At 32.7% G+C, this 20,780-nt stretch overlaps 2 protein-coding genes and 1 long non-coding RNA gene across 3 annotated transcripts in view; 1 reads left to right on the forward strand and 2 right to left on the reverse strand.

Annotated features, from left to right (window-relative positions):
• Positions 1 to 6,440, reverse strand: part of LOC100782269 (lipase-like PAD4) — a 6,939-nt gene extending 499 nt beyond the window's left edge. Inside the window, exons 1-4 of the mRNA XM_006580816.4 lie at positions 6,176 to 6,440; positions 5,680 to 6,004; positions 1,059 to 1,781; positions 1 to 391 (exon numbers count right to left, since the gene is read on the reverse strand). The exon at positions 1 to 391 is cut by the window's left edge and continues 499 nt beyond it. Of these exons, the coding sequence (XP_006580879.2) occupies positions 1 to 391; positions 1,059 to 1,781; positions 5,680 to 6,004; positions 6,176 to 6,204 (1,468 nt within the window). The 5' untranslated portion in view covers positions 6,205 to 6,440. The remainder of the gene's footprint in view (positions 392 to 1,058; positions 1,782 to 5,679; positions 6,005 to 6,175) is intronic.
• LOC121174905 (uncharacterized) lies at positions 1,987 to 5,673 on the reverse strand. Its single transcript, XR_005891597.1, has 2 exons — positions 2,412 to 5,673; positions 1,987 to 2,315 (listed from the first exon to the last, which is right to left on the reverse strand). It is a non-coding gene; the product is annotated as an uncharacterized lncRNA (long non-coding RNA).
• A 5,433-nt stretch (positions 6,441 to 11,873) lies between the features above and the next one.
• On the forward strand, positions 11,874 to 18,462 carry LOC100792894 (ultraviolet-B receptor UVR8). Its single transcript, XM_003525085.5, has 12 exons — positions 11,874 to 12,146; positions 12,850 to 13,036; positions 13,524 to 13,670; positions 14,402 to 14,483; positions 15,095 to 15,247; positions 15,628 to 15,801; positions 16,016 to 16,087; positions 16,404 to 16,475; positions 16,588 to 16,706; positions 17,440 to 17,525; positions 17,672 to 17,724; positions 18,105 to 18,462. The coding sequence occupies exons 1-12, from the start codon at positions 12,056 to 12,058 to the stop codon at positions 18,180 to 18,182; spliced, it is 1,314 nt and encodes a 437-aa protein (XP_003525133.1). The 5' UTR covers positions 11,874 to 12,055; the 3' UTR covers positions 18,183 to 18,462.
• Positions 18,463 to 20,780: the final 2,318 nt, after the last annotated feature.

Below are 20,780 nucleotides of genomic sequence, written 5' to 3' on the forward strand. Positions count from 1 at the left end.
TCCCATAATATTCAGCAATGTCCAGTGGCTCAACCAATAGCTTATAGAAGTGTGAAGTATAGACCCACTTGGCTCTCTTGTCAAAATCATGAGGTAGCTCACCCCTTTCCAACATGTCAATAACGTTGTTCCAAAACCTGGCAAGCTTGCAACGGTTGATGTTGACTTTCATGCCCCTTTTGGAACTGGAAGAGTTCCTGCTTTTGAATGAGTCATAATAACCCATTTGGTCATCTTGTTTTTCGCACCAAGTCTTGTACCATTCTATTTGCGCTCTATAAGGTACCACCTTGGATAAGCTCAGTGCTAGGCTTGCAGCATTCAGGGTTGGTGAAGGACCCATTCTCCTTGTTGTCTTCAGACATTCCTTGGCGGATGTAATAGCTGATTCCTGTTGGTTACATCACAGTAACTTGTTCAGTGAAAATAATCATGAATGGATAACATAACTATATAAGTGAGAAAGCACTGCAAAAATCATAGACACTGCTTTCCCAATAGAGTCCCCCTTCAGTTCTTGAAATTGTTTAGTCATAATCACCTTAATCTTTAACTCTACCAAGATTTGCAAAATGTCCTTTAATCTTTATTGTTAAAGAAAAATGTTGGAATAAAAGGACAGACTAAAGTGAAGAAATTTTGTAAAATCAAGAAAAAGTGAGTGTTTTGTAAATTTAGGGACTAAAGTGAAAGATGGTCATGCTGTGTTTGGATATACATCCCAACACATGGCTTCTGCTGAACGTGGATCTATCGTGAGGAAACATGTTACCACACGTGTGGATAATCTAAGAAAATAAGTGGAGATTTATTCTTCCTACTTTGTATGAAATGAAAAAATAGATTCGAATTTGGTATTTGAAGGTTTAAAGAAGAGACAGGATATTGTCATCATCCGCCTATTGTAAAAGCTTTAAGTTGTTTAGGTGATACTGTATAGGCCCACCTAGCACCACTTAAATCTTTTAGAATCTGAATCTACGAACCCACAAAGCTTTAACTGTTAGGTACACACATGAATCATTTTATATTACATCTATTATAGATATTGCAATTACCTGGTTTGCTATGCCAGAAGACTGAATGGCCAATTCAAGCCCTGCTTCATAGCTCGAATCAGGAATGCTCTTTTGCATGGAGTTGCTCTGATACAATGTTTGTGCAGACATTTTATTGACATAATCCCCATATTTCAGATGGTCCTCAATACTACTAGCTGGAGAACTAGTTGCAAGCGTCAAGTGCATCATCTTTATAATAGCAGCTGAACTATCCACACACACGGCTCCTTCTTCTGAGACAAAAAAGTAGCTCCCAAAAGGGTGAAACAAAATTGGCACTGATGTTTCTCCATCTTGTGTTGCCGTTTCCAAGTAATCTACTACAGCAGTGAACAACTTATCTTTCTCTTTTTCAGATATCTGATTTGCAAGCTTCCCCATATCTGGTGAAGTCATCGACAAGTGCCAAAACTGTAGCAGGGAATTTAACTGAGTAGAGAGAGAGGTTATAGGGGCAAAGAGCAACCTTGGCATTATGTCATGCTTTGACACCACGTGGCAGAAGTTGCCACCCCATCTTTCTTTGAAAATGATTTGGGAAAAGGACTCGTTCCCAAGCAATGGTGCCCCATAAGTGATGCACAATACTGACACTGATGAAGAGATGGATTGGAGGTAGGACAGAAGCCAGAGTGTGCACAAAGAGGCAGTGGCTCCTCCAATGGAATGTCCAGTGATGACAACTGATTTAGTGTCTTTGCTTCCCACTATTTCCAACATCTGAATTGCAACGCTAATTTTCAACAGTTAGTTAAGAATATGAATAACAGAATAAGATTCCAGTGAAAGAAATTTGAAGAACAAAAGAAAATGTTATTTAAAGATTTTAATATGAATAATTACTGATGAATAAAAACTTCGGATTTTAACTTCATCTAGTATGATTTACCAATTGAAAAAGAAAAAGCAAAGGTTACTCTCAAAATTGACCCATAAAGTGGTAATCATCTAATTAAAAATGGCCATTGCTCCGATGGACCACTCCATAGGTGATCCACTATACACCGTTTATTTTCAGCTGTCAGATCAATTAAGGTGCAAAGTTTTATTATACACTCTCCCATATTATAACTTTCCCCTTCTTCATCTTCTCTGTAATCCTCTCCCTCTCTTCCTGCAACCTCCATGGTGCCTCCGCCGCTATGTGCCGGGTGCCGCCACCACTTTTTTCTCCTGCTTCTCATCCGTACTCTCCCTCTCCCGCAACCTCCGATGGAACCTCCAAGCCACCGCTCGCACCTTCACTTTCTATCTCTGTGAAAATCAAAACCCATCCACTATCTCTGAAAATCAAAACCCAATTCTTATTCTTATTCAAGAATAAAACAAACCCATAAATTTAAAACCCACCCCATTACGGTGCATCGTATTTTTCCTTCCTCTTTCTTATCTCGCCACATCAATGCAAATCAGGAATTTGAAAAGCATGGTATGGCATCAAGCAGAAACGGAGCGTATCAAACATTTGAACCGTAAATTAGGGATTCAAATTCACATGTGTCTCCCTCGCTGCGGCAACGAACAAAACTGAGGCAGGAGACGGCGGAGGACATTATTCTCCCTTCATTGTACAGAACCTTGTTGAAAAAAATGCAGATCCATCGGAAAAAACTTGCGTCCAAAAAAATAAGGTTTCACTTTTATGAACGCAAGAACAAAATTGTAGAAAAAGTTTTTGATTTTTTACACCCCGGTGTTGTTGCTGATAACTCACTTGCCGTAGCCGTGTCGCTGGAGGTGCCGATTCGGAGTCGCAGGAGGCCAAGATCGGCAATCACTAGGATCTCGTTGCGAACGGTCAAGATGATGGTGTCGATGACGTCGCTAATGTCATCGTCAACGGCGCGATTTCAGAGTGGTTGAAGGCTAAGAGCCCGCAGTTACAGGAAGAGCTCATGGTCAATGTTGTGAAGCGGAAGTGATGAATCTGAAGGAGATGACAAGAAATTAAAAGAGGAAAAAAACGTCTCCGCCGCCGGTAATTTCCACGCACGGCAAAGAGCGGCGGAGGCATCATGGAGGTGGTAGAAGAGGGAGAGGATTACTGAGAAGATAAGATGGGAAAAGTTATAATATGGGAGGGTGTATAATAAAAATTTGCACCTTGATTGATCTGAGGGCTGAAATAATAGTAGTGGACCACCGGAGCAATGGGCATTAAAAATACATGGTATGGTACGACTTAAAGTTACGGTCCTTTGGCGTGAATTGTGAAAATGAAACTCTTTTCTCTGCACACGTGAAAAGGTCATTTTCAAAATTAAGCCAACTCTTTTTGTTCAATTTGACAAGGTGAGTCAAGAGTGCCCACTACGCCAAGGCTCGAGTCTTGTTTTCTTGCTCCCGACTTCGGCATAATAATAGAGATTTGATGTGAAGGGGATATCCTATTCTGCTGTGATAATTATGTGATCTAAAACAACTATGGTAATAAAAGTTGGATCTAACCCACCCAAGTCACAAAGACATGTTTCAGATATAATATTTTTCACGTGAATATTTTTTATGTGTTATCTAAATCTTATTTTATTTTGCAGTTTTATATATTTATTTCTAAATCCTAGTATAAAAAATCATCTCTTTCTTTAACATCCCGTTAAAGAGAAAGAAGATGAGCTTAATTTGAATGCACTCTCGGTCTAAACTGTCAACTAATTAAAAAGCATAATAAATATAATTTTTAAAATGATTATTATAAAAATCAAATAATTAATCATAAAACTCGTTGTGAAAAAAAAAGTGTAATAGAGTTTTACAGAATCATCCCATATAGTATTTTTCCAAAGAAAATAACAAATAAAATGATACATGAGTATTTAAAAATGATTTATGAGGGTTTCATTTACCGGTCAACTAATGCTGGTGGAGAGTGAAGACAAATTGTTGCGTCATAGATATTTGTCCATTAACAAACGCCATCTTAGACATGGCAACAAAATTTGTATCCATGAATACGCATTTTAACACGTTCCGACTTTAACGGATAATCCTTAAGTTGATTCGGATTTGAGTTTAAATTTTTCCAATAATCAAAAAATCGAGTACATATACGAAATTACTACATGCTTTCCGACCCTCAATCCGGACATGTCCTGCCACTAAAATTTTTGAATAATTTAATAAAAAATCTAGAATTTTTATTATTTGTTAATTTTATTTTAGAATTTTTATATAATTTAATATTATTTTCTTAATGATTTTTGTAGACACATGTGCTATAATAAATTTATTAACATATTTAAAAATAAATATTTAACAATTAATTTATTTATTCTAAAATCAATTTTTTAATATTTTTTTTAAAAAAATTATTTTTTTAATTTAAATCGGACACGGAAAAAAGTCTCGGAGATAAATTAAAAATTATTTTTTTAATTTAACCTGCCCATCAAATATACTTATGATGACATGTCAGAGAATTGGAGTGGGAGACAATAACCATAATGATGAAGGATTGAACGAGGATAATGGAAGTCTTTCTTTACGTCATTATTTACTCTGCAAATTGATCCCACTCTCATCTTTTTTTTATGGCACGATTTGCTTGGTGATGGCGGCAACTGTTACTTAAAAGTATAAGTCGACCATTTAAAATTGCCAAATTGGAATCTTGGAGCATTTAACATTTATTTATTTATTTTGCTTATAAATTGTTTTAGGCACTGATCAAGGTGGCTTGGTTGTTAGCCGCCCCTTTATAAAACGATAGCCCATAGGGACCCATGTCTGAGAATATGAGGTCATACGGGACCGTTCACATTGCAAAAATGTTTTTTGCTTTTTATACATTTATTATGATTATTGTAATTGATGATAAATACGAAAGTCATCAATCATCGCCGAAACAACGATACAAAACGGACACGGAATGCAACTTTTGGGTTAAAATTCAGATGCAACTTTCTCGACAAAAAATTGCTGTATAATAGAACAAAGGGACGACATGTTATTGTATCCCTAATATAATAATTATATTTCGTTTTTCAATTAAAAACTGCACTTATCTTTTTAACTAATACTTTTAGGAACTAATAAATATTTACAAAATAAAAAAAAACATATGAAACTTTAAGAGTGGGGATATTTGTAATATAATTGACAGTTGCTTTGATGACATTTAAAGTGTTAGGGCACTATAAATAAAGAGGAATTGATGAAAATTAAATGTTTAAATAATAATAGTAACATCAAAACAACAATGATATCTTTTTTCATTCCCATGTACCAAGAAAACAATAATGATATAGTATAACATACACCACATGAACACATAATAATTTACCTATTTTATATTCCAAAACTTAGTACTTATAATTTATTCTAAGATTAGCTCAAACCTCAGTTGGCAGACTTTAGTCTATATTTCGAAATTGGACGGTATTTCCATTTCATTAAATTAATATGCTATCTTTTATCCCTTTTCAATCATAATTATAATAAATTAAATTAATTATTTCAATTTCTTAACAAAAAAATCCCCTTGTTTTATCTTTTCTCTAAGCCTCATTCTCGTACCTTTTGAATGTTTTACCTTTACCTTAATAATTTATAGTACTAAATAGTTATCTAAATACGCTGCTGGTAAAAGCACTTAAAGAATTGAAAATTGAGAACGAACCTGGTTCTGGAAAGAATTGAAAAGTGAGAAGAAGAGATTGAGCATGCCGGCGTGAACCATGACCGGCTCCTCCCCTTCCTTGCTCCGCCGCGACGAAAACAGAGGAACACCGCCGATGCTGTCCAACGGAATCAAACTTCTCCAATTCGGGTCGGACTCGCCGGCCATGTGGACGCCGGAGAAGGCGACGTAGACGGCGGCGCCGACGCGCTCCGTTACGAAGGTCCGGAAGGGAGTGGCGTTGGCCTGGCTGCAGAGGCGCCATGACTCCGACAGCAGCGGCGTGGACGAGACGAAGGTTGCGAGCATCTCGCGGGACTCAAACCTGCCACCACGGATCGATTCGATTCTACTCAACTCAATTGCTTCCACTTTTCCTCGAAAGTTTCGAGGCTTTGAATTTTCTTTATTTTAATTTTGCTTTTGGAAAAAATGAAGACCGAGGAAGGGAAGAGATAGATAGAAAGAAAGAAAGAAAGAAAGAGTGAGTACTTACGGTGAAGTTTCGTTGGAAGCCATGCGCATGGAAATGAAATAATGGGTTTTTTTTTTCTTCCTTGTTTCTTACGTTGCTGTTGTTGGAGTCTTGCGGAGACTGGAATTCGAGAAACTTTGAATGAAAGAACTTGAATTTGCTACCTTTTGAATATTGCATATATAAGCTCTTAGACCACTTCAATTCTTTTGCTTTTTCTATTTTTAAATTCAGTACTATAATATAAAAAGTAAGAAATCTATATAGAGATTAACTATTAACGCGCTGATAAAAAAAAAAAAAAAAAAACTAACGCGGGATGGATCAGGTGGCAAGAGTATACTTCTATACTAGATACGCCATTTTTATAATGCTATGACTTTAAGTAACTTTAAAAGTGTGTTTACTTAGTTTGATGAAATAATTATGCAATGAATTTTTATCCTACGAAAGCTTGCATTATAGTTTTAATTTTTTTTTAAAAATAAATAAATTAAAAATATTTTGATCAATTACTTAAAGGTTTTCAAGACAAAATTAAAAAATTCTTGCGTTATTTTTAAAACTTAAATAAAATTTATAAAATATTTAAGTATTATTTTAATATTCTTAATTTATTTTATTTCTATATAGAAGAAAATAAAACCTATTGTGTACTGTTTTAGTAAGTATATATATCGTAACTCCAAGGAACCGGCAGTGACTTCTGAATTAAAGTTACGTTGTGGTCAAGATTTTATTATTAAAAAGATTTACTCATGTGTGAAAAATAATGTTATAATAATTACCGCTTTACATCAAACCTATTTTTTAGAAGAAGAAAAAAATATTAGTTTGAAAATGGATAAAAATTACTCCACATTATCATCTCACGATTTACTCCTATAAATTATAAGAATGAATATGATATAGTGACATATGCAAAAACAGATCCAGCATTTTTTTTAATATTTAATTGACTTTGTCATAACTCATAAGTCTTTACCTTTCATTTTTCAAATTCCGCTGGTAAATAAGCATATAAATTTGATGTCCCCCAAGTGAAACGCAAACGCGTTTTGAAATGACATGAGTTACCGAACTGCCGTCAACACACACAAACCCAGTCAAACCCTCTCTCTCCGTCCTTTGTTAACACCTCTGAATTTCACGCGGCATTTGGATACACTTTTATATATATATATATATATATATATATATATATATATATATATATATATATACTAGGGGAACACTCTCTCTGTATATTTTAAATAAAAAATAAAATAAAAGAGAGAAAAAATATTTAAAAGTTAAAAAAAGTAAGAAAAGGAAACAACTAACTAAAAAGCAGTGAAATAGTTGTTTAAAAAAATGATGGAAGATAAAATTGTTTAAAAATTGGTATACCAAATGGGATAATTTTCATTATTCTTGAGTTATTTTGAATGTTTTTCGTTGTCAAGAGGTCTAAGCCCTACCTATTTAGGTGGAGTGGCTAATGATCATTCTTTCTCTTAGATTTGATTAAATAACTGGTGTTCTTAATAATTATAGATAAAGATATTGGAGTACATTCTTAAATTTTAATATATATGATCAGGGATATATTTGTCAAATTTATAGTTTTAGATAATATTACCTATTATTCTATTTATAAAAATCAATTATCTAATTCATTACGATTAAAAAAAATATTCAATTTAGTTTATAATAATAAATTTGTCCTTTATATATATATATATATATATATATATATATATATATATATATATATATATATATATTAAAAATATCACTATCAATGATACTTCTCTCTTCTAAATACATGTTAATATAACCTCTATCTTATTTAACTAGGAGTATTTTTTACCCAAAAATAATTAATGTATTAAATAATATGGATTGAATTTTATATAAAAAATAAAAAAAACTTTTAAAAGGTTGAATCTTATGAATAGGAACAAAATTATAGAGATAGTGATTTAAAAGTTTAGGTAGAACAAAATTAACGAGAAATAAATTTGTTTGATTTTAAAAATAAATAGAAATAAATATCTAGAATAATAAAGTTGATAGATTGAAATTACATACAACCCAAAACATAGATATTAAAAATGCAATTAAACCTTTATAAAATAAAGCTGAAATCTTATGTTTTCTGAAATACTCATAGCTTTTTTTTGTCCCAAAAAATTTGCTGTTGTAATTTCACTTGGGTAGTTGAGCTTCCATAAGGTCCAGCTACCATTTTAGCTTGCTTATTGAATCGTGGACTCGTTGCCCAAAGTAACAGAATGGATCCACGTAAGTGGGCCAAGTCTCAGACTCTTTCGTATGTTTTTCACGAACCATTCCGTATTTTCCTTTTCTTGATTCATGTTCATTGCTCAGGTTGTCGGATTCGTCTAACTTGGGTTGGGTTGAATTTTTGTAATATTTTATAGATCCATTCTTGAGTCAAATTAACTTAATTGGATTTGAATATTTTTTTAAAAATTAGAATTATAATTTATTTTTGTCTATAATTTTTAAGCATATAACTATTAGATTAAATGTATTAAAAAAATCAAATTATGAAAATATTTAACTAATAGAATTAATGATTTTAATCTTAATATGATATTTTTATTTTAAATACAAATAAAATATGATATTAACATTTAAAAATATAAACAAAATTAAGACTGAAATAAAAACAACTTTAAATAATTATAGATAATTTAAATTAATAATTTAATAAATTATGTGAAATAAAAATTACTAAAATGTTTTATGTTTAATAATTAATAATTAATTTATATATAATAAATTAAATTATATGAGATGGTTAGATCGAATTAAAAAAAATTATTGTCTAACTCATTCTTAATGAAATAAGATTAGTATAATTCAATTCAAACACTTTAAAAATTCAACCCTATTCATTTAGCGACACGCCTTCAATTTGAAAAGAGGAGCAATTAATTAGCACTTCAGCGTCATCACTATCATGTGCGTTAAACCAGTTTGCGTGAAGACCAAACCCCGTCCACTACATTTTATCACCTACTCACACACAAAAAAATGTATCACCTACTCTTCTTCAAATTCAATATCTCTCGGTTAATGTGTATCTGCATTTTAACAACAATTTTCAATTATTCATTTGTTTTAAAAGAAACAAAATCACTGAAATTATCTTGTTTCATATGTCATGATGTAAAAGATATTTTAATTAATTTTTAATTTTTTTATACGAGTTGTGATAAATAATTTTTTTATAGTAATTTTTAATTTTTTTTTACATTATTTAAAGTAACATTTTTTAAAATATTAGTTTCTAATTTTTATTTTTTTATATTTTTTCATTTTTATTTTTAATATATTTATCAAGTTTTCTAGTTATTTTTTTAAATAAATTATAATTTTTTTTATTTTATATTTTTCAACTTCTTCGATAATTAGTTTTATTAACCCCTTATAATTTAATAAACCAATTTTTCAACCTTTAGTTATCAGCTTCTAACTTTATTAGTTTTTTTAGCTTCCAACTAACTTTTTAAATAGTCATTCCAAGCATAGCCATAATCTAATTTAGCATGTATATGTAACCTTACAAATGTTAAGCATCTTTTAACACACATTTTTCAATAACAATTAGTCCAGTAAGGATACAAAATGTAAATTCGAATCTCACTCTTAATATAAGTATCTTTAGGAAAAAAATTCAACTCACTTAAACTTAAAAGAAAATACAATTTAAAAAAATATATTAGAAGTTACAAGAACAAAAAATCAATATACTAAAAACATTAAATTATTTAACACTTATTTTTAAATAATTACAATATTTTCTTATAACTAATATCACATTACCAGGGTTTGAGTTATTACCTAAAGGTGTTCACAAGGATTTGATCATTTTTTAAAATAAAAAAAAAATTTAATAGAATGATGTACATATCCAACCTTGAACTCAAAACAATTACGTAAGTTGGAAATTTTGTTTTCTTTTTCTTCTGAAAGCAATATATTGAATATTGTCTAGTATCCATCATTTCCGATTAGGACTATTGGATATTGAATCTCGTTTGCTCTTCCTATAGATACTTTTAACCGTTGGTGCTCTTATTTCTACGCATTTTACCACTCCAATAGAAATTCCCTTTGTCCCGATTGTATTACAGCTTAGTAGTTTTCACCATTTGTCTAGGGTTAAATCCTTGTAATTTAATGGCAAACTTAAAAAATCCACCTACAAGTCAAAAATTGTGAGATTAATTCCACAGGTATAAAATCACTAAAATGAGTTTCATTTTTCGTAATATTTTTGTTTTTGTACACAGGCCAAAAACTCGTTGCTTATTATTGATCTATGCGCACAGTATTTTTGAATTTGAGTCCTTTATAAATTGCGCTAAATACTTAAGAACTTTGTCTCGTTCAGAGGAAACTATGATGAAGTCCATTATAACACCGATCAGAGCCCACAAATTGACCAACGTGGCAGCACCTGGTGGACTCGCCAGTGGAGTTGGAGTTGCTGTCCACGTGGCGGGTCTTGTCATTCGTACTGACGAAATACTTTTTTATGGAATTTTTTTTAACTTCAAACGGATATAACTTTTGATAGGAATGTCCGTTTGAAGCCCATAATATGTCAAAATGCTCGAAATTGAATGAAGAATCCCTTGGCAAATTCCCGAAGGGGATTTGGTCAATTCATGTTTCCAAAAAATGGATTTAAGATTCAACCACCCATTTTTTTAATCTTAAATCCTATTTTTGAGCTACTTAGAGACATTTTTTAAAAAAATGAGTTGACCAAATTCTATTTGCCAAGGGATTCTTCATTCAATTTCAAATATTTTGACATATTATGAGCCTCAAACGGACATTCTTATCAAAAGTTATACCCCGTTTGAAGTTAAAAAATTTTTTTGTCGTAAAAAAATATTTCGCCGGTACGAATGACGGGACCCGCCATGTGGATAGCAGCTCACCAACTCCATTGCGAGTCCACCAGGTGCCGCCACGTGTTCAACTCACCAACTCCATTAGCGAGTCCCCTCTAAAAATAGACCCTCAAAAAAAAGTTTCAAAAGAACCCCTTTTAAAAATAAATTTGTAAAAAGAGTCTAATTTGGTCAATTTGTCACCAGAGCCTCTATGTTTGAAATCTGTAAAATCAAATTATTCCTATGGCAAGTCCTAAATTCAAAATTAAAAACAGTAATATCACGTGAACTTTAGATAATCATATGCCAACGCAGATATCTACATGCATTATCACTCTAAAGTCTTTACAAGCCTAGTCCTATCCTAGATGACATCACAGGATCCAAAGCCAATCAAGACAAACATGGAGTGGTGCCATAGAACATGTGGGGCCCTCATCATTGAATTCCACCAACTCAACCAGTCACTTTCACTTTTACCGTGCCCTAGTGTAAGTGTCTGCAAAATACACATGTCACTACCCTTTTTCTGATGCAGTGCACATGTAATGTAAGTAACTATCAAACCAACGTGAAGTACGTTTATAACTTTTGTATTTATTTATTTTTGTTTTGCATACATCAGTGACACAGTAGTTACATTAATTTTCTTTTAGTGACCAGGATTTGAAATAGATATAGATATTGCTAACAGTCAAACAGAGATATATAGTTATGTGTTGACAGATAATTTGGTGAGGAATTAAAGGTTAGTAACAGAAAGTTTCTTAAACTTTCACCTACCCGTTTGTTTTGTATGGAGAGACTTTGTAAACAATCATTTTGACTCTTTGAACATGAATATCTACTCTTTTCTGTTTCTCTTATTCTTCCGAAAATGCTTCTTTTTCTTTGCGGGTATTAAAGAAGCACGTTTGTCAACTTCTTTCACCAATAAATTAAGCACGGCAAGTTGTGTACGTAGACTATAGAGATCACGCCGATGGAAGATGAAGTGATGAGTGAAGTGGCTGCTCCACCTCGTCGTGTTCTTCTTGTATCGGCTGGTGCCAGCCACAGTGTGGCACTTCTGAGTAAGCATCAATCAGTTCTCACTTATCTTTTTGTTTAGTATATATATATATATATATATTGATTGTTGTTATTGTGCTGCTGAATGAATATTGAGTTTTCTGAAAAGGGTGATGAATTTATGTTGCAAGTCTTTGGAATTTTGTTGTTTTATATGCTTTCTCTGCCTCAATCTGAAGGTCCCCACTTAATCCATCAATTTGTTTCTGGCGTCAGGATTTTGTTCTCTGTGGTCCTAATCTATAGACAGTTTTTTTTATGTGGTTTATGTTTGACCCTTTTTTTATTTATTTATTTGGTTTATGTATGCTGCGTGTCTGCATGTACATGATCAAATGTTTGATATTGGCATTGTCTTGAACTACTGGAATGTGGCTAAATGAGGTGTTCATAAGTATCACTTTATGATATTTGCATCTAGGTCTCATTCACATCCAATAGATTGGCTTTTTAATTTCCTTGTAAGCTGTAAGAAGTTCTTCATTAAATAAATGCAAATTTAGCTCATACTTCAAATCGATCTTCTCTTTATTCTTCTTCGTATCCATGTCCATGGTAAACTTATTAACTTTATTCATTTGTCTTGTTAAACTTTTTGTGGCTTCCATAGAATAGTTTGTTGCAGAATCATATTCATGTTATCTCAATCTGTGCCTAGGTGCTACTTCTGTCATTTTTTTCTTCTTAATTTTGATTCTTTAACAGGTGGAAATGTTGTTTGTTCGTGGGGACGAGGAGAGGATGGACAGTTAGGCCATGGTGACACTGATGATCGACTATTTCCTACAAAACTGAGTGCATTGGATGGCCAAGACATAATATGTGTTACTTGTGGAGCTGATCATACTATGGCACGTTCTGAGTCTGGCAGGGATGTATATAGTTGGGGATGGTACTATTCTCTCCATCTTAACTATTTTTTGGCTATTATGTTTTTCCATAAATGAAATCTCATTACTCTGGCTTTTGATTTAGAATGGGACCACACAGGTATATGTATGTTCTGATTTAGTGTTGGATTCAGCTTCAAGTAATATCTAGTTTAATTGGAAAATTAGTTAGTATGCTCTAATCAGTGTTTTTTCATTACATCATGAAGGTGGAGTATTTGACCTTGTTTCCTTCAAGAGCAAGTTTGATTTGGTAATCAATAATTTGTTAGTATGAAAATTGAACAATTAGTTTGATTTGGTTGATAGGAAAAAACTTGATATCTTAGCGTTATTGGGAACATCATTTTTTTTAGTTGCCCGAAAATTTCTGAGCCGTTTTTATTCACATCAAAAGCAATCTTTTGAAATGTGGTTTACCTTACCTGTTAATATTAGTGATTCGGATATCTTTTAAGCTCTCAAGCAGATCTTATTATGGCTTTCCAGGGGTGACTTTGGAAGGTTGGGTCATGGTGATCATAGTGACTTGCTCATTCCTCATCCCATAAAAGCATTACAGGGTCTAATGATACAACAAATTGCCTGTGGGGACAGTCATTGTTTGGCAGTTACCATGGACAGCCAGGTGCTGAGGTTTGTAGTTATCTGTCTTTTTGTCTATTCCGACCTTTTTTTTCCATGCACTAATAGGCTAATAGCTATTCTCAGAGAGTCACTTTGTAGCTCATGCTGATTCTTTGGCCCCATCTTTTTACTTTCATTTCATTCTGTTTTATATGTTTCTTAAGAGAATATTTGAAGAGGATCTTTGACAGTGGAACATTAAGAGGTTGCTTTATAATGTCCATTTGATTTTTGGGACACGCCCTTGCTGAATTGAATCTTTTCTTACTAAAGTAACTGTTAAAGGATTTCATACCCAAGTTCTCCTTTTATCTCAGCTACCTTGGCCATGGTTCATGCATCTAGTATAGTTTAACTCTTATATATCCTGGATACACCTTCTAATTTAACATTCCGTTTTAGATATAGCAATATTAAAATCCTTTGTTTGTTCTGGAAGGCTAAAAGGCAGTTATATATTTGTTCTTTGCAACATAATCTTAGATGTAGGTTCTGGTTACAGGTCTTTTGTTTCAGCAGAAAGAAAAATGTTGTTTTATTCTCATTTCCTGTGTGACATATTGCATTGTATATGTGTCTTTTTTACATGGCAGAGAACTTCTTTTCCTTTCCATTTTTTTTCTCATGTCCTGCATTACTAGGCAGACTATATCAAATAATTTCTCAATGTTTAGTTCTAATATTATTTTGTACTTTTTTACTTAAACTATTGCTGTATCATTTTTCTGCTACAATTGAAGTTGGGGACGCAATCAAAATGGTGAACTTGGACTTGGAACCGCAGAGGACTCTCTTCTGCCACAAAAAATTCAAATTTTTGAGGTACTCTTTTCAGAACTGAATCCAGGTTATCTATAATTAATAATCCAGGTTAATTTTTTTTTTTTAATAGTACTCAATGAAGCTAGAAAGCATTGAGCTGTTCTCAAAGCTGCTGACAAATAAATTCTAACTGATTAGTGCGCTTAGTTATATATAGTGAGACAAATTGTTACAGAATTATATCTTTTCAAATGAAATTTTACTGTGCTTGCTCTTCGAAGTTTAAGAATTTTCAGAAACCATGAGGTTAGTGGTATATAAGATTGCTTTTTATTTTTTTGAGAGGAGAAACTTGGAACTACGTTATAATAGGTGGAACTGAATGCCATGGTAACTAACCAACGCATCATCTGATCTTCATTCATTAAAAGATAGCATGGCTAAGGTTAACAGTTTCAAGTATATATCCTCCAATTTGAACAAATGAAGGAGAAAAAGCAGCTAACATCAACAAAAACAACAGCTGCAATTGCTCTGTTGTCAAGAAAGGGTTAATGTATGACTCATGACAATGACATTATATAAATTAATTGAACAACAGAAAAGTATATGTATCAAACAGATTATTATTCCCTTAACTACTTGGAGACATGAACTTTGTATTTTTGCAGGAAATACCTATCAAAATGGTTGCTGCTGGTGCTGAACATAGTGTAGCAATCACTAAAGATGGGAATTTGTATGGATGGGGCTGGGGCCGATATGGAAACTTGGGATTGGGTGACAGAAACGATCGATTGCTGCCTGAGAAAGTGACTGTTGATGTATGCTCTCAAGCTTGTACAGACTTACCTTTTCAGATTAGACTGTGATTATGATACTAGTTTGGAAAAAAATATATTGAGATTAAATTTTTAATTTGATTCCCGAAAAAGTTAAACTTGTTATTAACTTAAGGACAAAACTTAGATGCAATTACTGAGGTGCTTTGATGTTGTTTTTCAATTAGAACTAGAGTTCATTAATCTGCGTAATAAAAGTTTGTTTTGAATATCGGCACAAGTTATTGAGGTGAAAGTTCAATTCTAATTGGAGAACAATAGCAAAAGCAGCAAAGCAACTGCATCTAAATTTTGTTTTTAACTTAAACAAAAGAAGCAGCATATGAAGGTGTTAACTTCTGATGTCATCATAAATTTTACAGGGTGACAAGATGGCCATGGTTGCTTGTGGCTGGCGGCACACAATATGTGTTTCATCTTCTGGTGGATTATACACAAATGGATGGGGCAAATACGGCCAGCTAGGACATGGGGATTTTGAGGATCATCTTGTGCCTCGCAAGGTTCAAGCCTTGAGTGATAAGTTCATTTCGCAGGTGGTCCTTTAAATTCATGCTTAGTTGGTGACCATTAGTCTCATTTACATGTTTTGCCGTTTTTATTGCTTATAACTTTCTAAAAAGTTAACCTGGTTAATATAAACAAAACTGGTCACAGAGTCATGTGAAAACAGGATATGTGACGTGTTTGGCACAAAGTATAGTGGTTATAGTTAGCATTTGTCTCTTATGTTTGTTAGGATTCTTTCAGGTATCAGGTGGGTGGAGGCATAGTATGGCACTCACGTCTAGTGGACAACTTTTGGGCTGGGGATGGAATAAGGTTGGCAGTACTTTTTATTCTTCTCCTATTTTCATGAATTTTTTTGTATCATAACAACATGAAATTCTTACGAACAGTTGAACGCAACATAGAGGATACAAATTCAAGGTTGGTTAATAACGAACATGCATGTGTTCATGTTGAAAAATATACTAAACAATATTTGAAAATATTTTGAATAAAGGCGAGTTGAACCAAGGAGAAATAGGATGCCTGAGATAAATTCCTAGAATCATGGAAATGAATTGTTTACATCTTATTCATATGTGCATCTGTTTGGTGAATTTTAACCTTTATCTCCTTCAATTGTACTTAGTTCGGACAGATTGGAGTTGGTAACAATTTTGATTGTTGCTCTCCCATGCAAGTGAACTTTCCCCATGATCAGGTACTTGAAACTGCAACAATCTTTTTCCGTTTTCTTCTTTTGGAATATTCTTGACTTTGTATAATAATGACCCTCTATTTTTATTTCTGCAAACTTTTATTTGGCTTGGTAGAAAGTACAAATGATCTCATGCGGGTGGAGACACACGATTGCTGTTACTGAACGTGAGAATGTATATTCTTGGGGAAGAGGAGCAAATGGACAACTTGGGAATGGAGAAACCATAGACCGGTAATTGCATTTGCATGTGCGAGTTATATACATGTATCACATTCAATGTCCACTTCAATACTTTATCTGTTTCAAACATTTGCTCTATACACTTGGGATATTTTCTTTTATTTGGGCTCCAACTTCGAAGTTATTATCATGTTAGCAGTGTTAACTTCTTGATTCGAACAAGGCCTTTTTGTGAACAAATTAATTGCTTCATTCTGATTTCTTAATTCATGCTATAAAATCTATTGGGAATAGAATTTCACATCATCAATTTGGTCATCATATTCATTGCTGCCACATATCCGTTAGAATATGGATGTAGGATCTTTGGTGATGAAGTCCGTCTTGTGATTTTGGTCTTGGGTGTTTTTACCACTCATGAAGTAGGTAGTCAAACTGTGGATGAACAAGGGGCTTGTAAGGGGAGTTGGGGAAGTAAAAATCTAGCCTGTTTAATGTAGCACAGGAAAAATTACTTTGTTAACTGTTAGAATAAGCTTATATTATAATATTGGTCATCAAAAAATCTTATTCTTTTATATCAATTTGTCTTTTTAAGCTTGCCAATCAGAATGTAGGTTTGAATGTGCTTTTTCTTTTTCCTCCCTCAAAAAGTTGGTTGTTGACTTCTTGTGATCTAAGAGAAAAAGTTGGTAATCTACTTCACTAAGCAGAAGTAGTCTAGGTAATGGGTGCATTTCATTACAAGGCTTGAATAATGATGTGATCTTTTTGGCATTTATAGCAATGTTCCAACAATTATTGAGGCCTTCAGTGTTGATGGATCTTCCGGACAGCACATAGAATCCTCAAAACCTTATCCATCATCAGGTACTCTCATTGGCTCATTTGTGATGCTTTCCTTTTCTTTAGCCATTACTGGTGTATACCATTTGAGGTGTAATTTAGAATCAGTTTTTTTCCCCTTAAAATAATTTAACATGATTCTGGATGTTCTGACTTTTTGCCTTAAATAGGGAAATCCTCGTCCTCCATATCAGAGAGATATGCAATTGTTCCAGATGAAACTGTAAGTGTCTTGCTTTAATATACACTACTCATGTCTCAAGATTGCTAGTGATAAGGCAGAGTTAGATTTATTTGGTTATAAGAAGAGAGAGTTAGCATATGTAGAGGATAGTAAAGAACTTTGCTTTTTTTTTTTTGGCCATTGATCAGTGCTTAGTTTTCAAACCTAGAAAGATATGAAGTGATGATTATCTATATTATGAGAACTTAATAGTTCACAATGTCATTTGACACAGTCAGAGAGCTAGAGAGATATTCATGAGAAACTTAGAAAAGCAAGTTGTTTGCTGACTTGGCTCATGTTTGGTCGTTGCTTGAATATAAACTCTTTCAAACACAAGAGAAGTTGATACAATCACACAACTTGGTATGATTTCGCAGGCCTCGGGATCACAACCTACAACTTCAGAAGAGGGAAATAGGCATGATACCAGTGTCCCTGAAAGTGATGTCAATTGATAGCACATCAATAATAAGTTAATGAGAATGGTGTTCCAATTAGGGAGAGCAGCATGCATAATAAGGAGCTGAGGATAAGGATAAATATGTGCATAAGCAGTAGCGTTGCATGGGAGGCTGTTATGTGTGAGTGTTAATTATGAACTAGTGCATGTATCAGTTGTTATGATGAGTCAGTATGTTTGTTGCGTGTATTGGTTACAATATGGTTTTTTAAAATATGGCTTGGAACATTCTCTGCATGATTTATATTAGTAATAAATATAGAAATCATTCCCTATTTTGAGAGAGATGGTGCAAGGAGAATTCCTATGGTTAATTTTTTTTTTCCTTACATTAACAAGTTACTAAACCATAAGCTTAAAATATTGGATCACTGGATCGTAAATGCATGATCTTGTAGTCACATGTTTGCTAGTTCAATTCCTATGTGGTTGCTGCGAGGTTGTGCCTCCATGACCTTGCCACCTGGGATTCCTTACTAGCTAAACTTCACACCATGCTTGTCAATGGTGAATAGTTAATTAGCTGAATTTTTCAATCTGATCAAGAACTAAATGCACTGCACAAAGCAGAACAAATTCTGATATTGTGGCAACTAGCAAAGGAATTAAGTATATGATTGGTCAAATCATTAAAAGGTGACTTCATTACCTGAAGCATGTAAGAATTGCTTATATTCATAGAAAAATTTCGAGCGTACACCCTATTTTCAAGTATAAAGAGATGGAAGCAAGAAAGAGATAAAAAGAAGGAAGAGAGAGAAAATGAAAAAAAGGGAGAAAGAGAAAATGATAAAATGTATGTAAAATTGATTTTGGTAGTAAACCAAGCACGCCCTAAACAAATACATACATACTTAAAATAAAGTGCTTTGTTATACTTCTATTTTCAACAGAACGCACGTTATGAGACAAAATCAATAGTTAAGATCTTTAAAATATGATTTACCATGCTCATCCAATAAAGTAAATAAGTAATTGTTATAGTTTTCATAAATAGGAATTATGTTTGAACCAAAAAAGCAAATGTATGTTAATGGTTGTGGAGGTGGTTGACACGTCTAGGTTTTGGCTCACTATCTTCTTTGTTGATCTGCTGCAAAGTAATATCTAATGATCGGTGCGTTTTGTTTGGTAGTGGCTTCATCTTGACCTTGAGAGCAATAGGGTTCAAAAACCTCTCTTCGAATGGACCTTATTTTCTATGACGTATGAACCAAGGGGGTTTCATGATTTGCATCCAAACTAACAAAATGAGATTTGTCGCAATAAGTAGGGTGTTCATAGTTAGGTTATTCATATAACCTAAGTACCTAACCATAATTTCATTATTTATATACACAAAACGTTTTAATCTTTAATTAGTGAACTATGTGTTGTTTTAAAATGAAACAATATCTATACATTAAATAGCTACTAACTAGTAAACAAGAAAAGATGAATATTAACAACATTAGTTTCTTTCTATTATTGACTACAATTTGTTAGAATTTATTAATTTTAGTAGGTCTCACTTGTATATTAGGAGAAAAGGTTATTAAATGAGAAATATGATCCATCAAAGATTGATTGGCCTCACCAGTGTTAGACAACTTATCATCAACAACCTTAACATTTTTTACCTTAACCTACCTTGACCTTATCCAAAATTTACCTCCATCACTAACCCTTCCTATCTCGGCCTACTTTTATTAGCTCATTCTCCAAACTCATGGACACAACCTCCTTCATTCTCTTCTTTTCCCAACCTCATCGGAATCAACTTCGATGATTTTGGTTGTAGTCATTGTCTTGCCTTGTTTTTCAATAATATATACCCTATGATGAATTTTACAAATATACCAATTTCAAATTTAAATTATAGCATACATTGTGATTTTCTTTCTCTTTACATGCACAATATAACCACAAGTATGTTATAATCTAAATTCAACATGGAACTGTCATGATTAATTCAATGAAAGTGCTATAATTAACTAAGAAATACTATGCTCTATTTGATCGTTGATCATAGGAACCCGCTAGGCTTACTGCGAATGCTTTCTTTCTCTGAGATCCTGTTGCTATGGGTCACGAAGAGCAGGACTTATTGAGCCCGCTTCATTGATTGGCATGCATAATTGATGAGACTAGTGTTACTATAGTATGAATTCCATTAAACTACAATTGGAATGACACATAACTGTGTCGAATGCTTAAAAAAAAGATATTTTTAGTAAATTTCATATCATTATATATTTTTGTTGCTCATTGTTCATAAAAAGTATATAAGATAAATTATTATCATGTAACTCAAGTGGTTGTACTATATTGTACAACAATGCCTATCAATCAAATTCTTAATCAGAAGAATATAATTTTTATGAGAGAAATTTAATTGAAAATTCTCTTAAACAAAGTTTTTGAAATTTCAAAGTCTTATAAATAAAAAAATATAATTGAGAGATAAAATTTCATTAAATATTTTTTATTGATAGAAATTAAAAATATATAAAAATGTATAATAATTTATACACAACAAATAATTACGTGACACTTAAAATAATAGTTAAAGCAAAAATAAGTATTTATATTTCCAATTTATCCCTACTTCATC

Source organism: Glycine max, chromosome 5 (genome assembly GCF_000004515.6).
Source record: "Glycine max cultivar Williams 82 chromosome 5, Glycine_max_v4.0, whole genome shotgun sequence".
In the NCBI taxonomy this organism is placed as follows: Eukaryota; Viridiplantae; Streptophyta; class Magnoliopsida; order Fabales; family Fabaceae; genus Glycine; species Glycine max.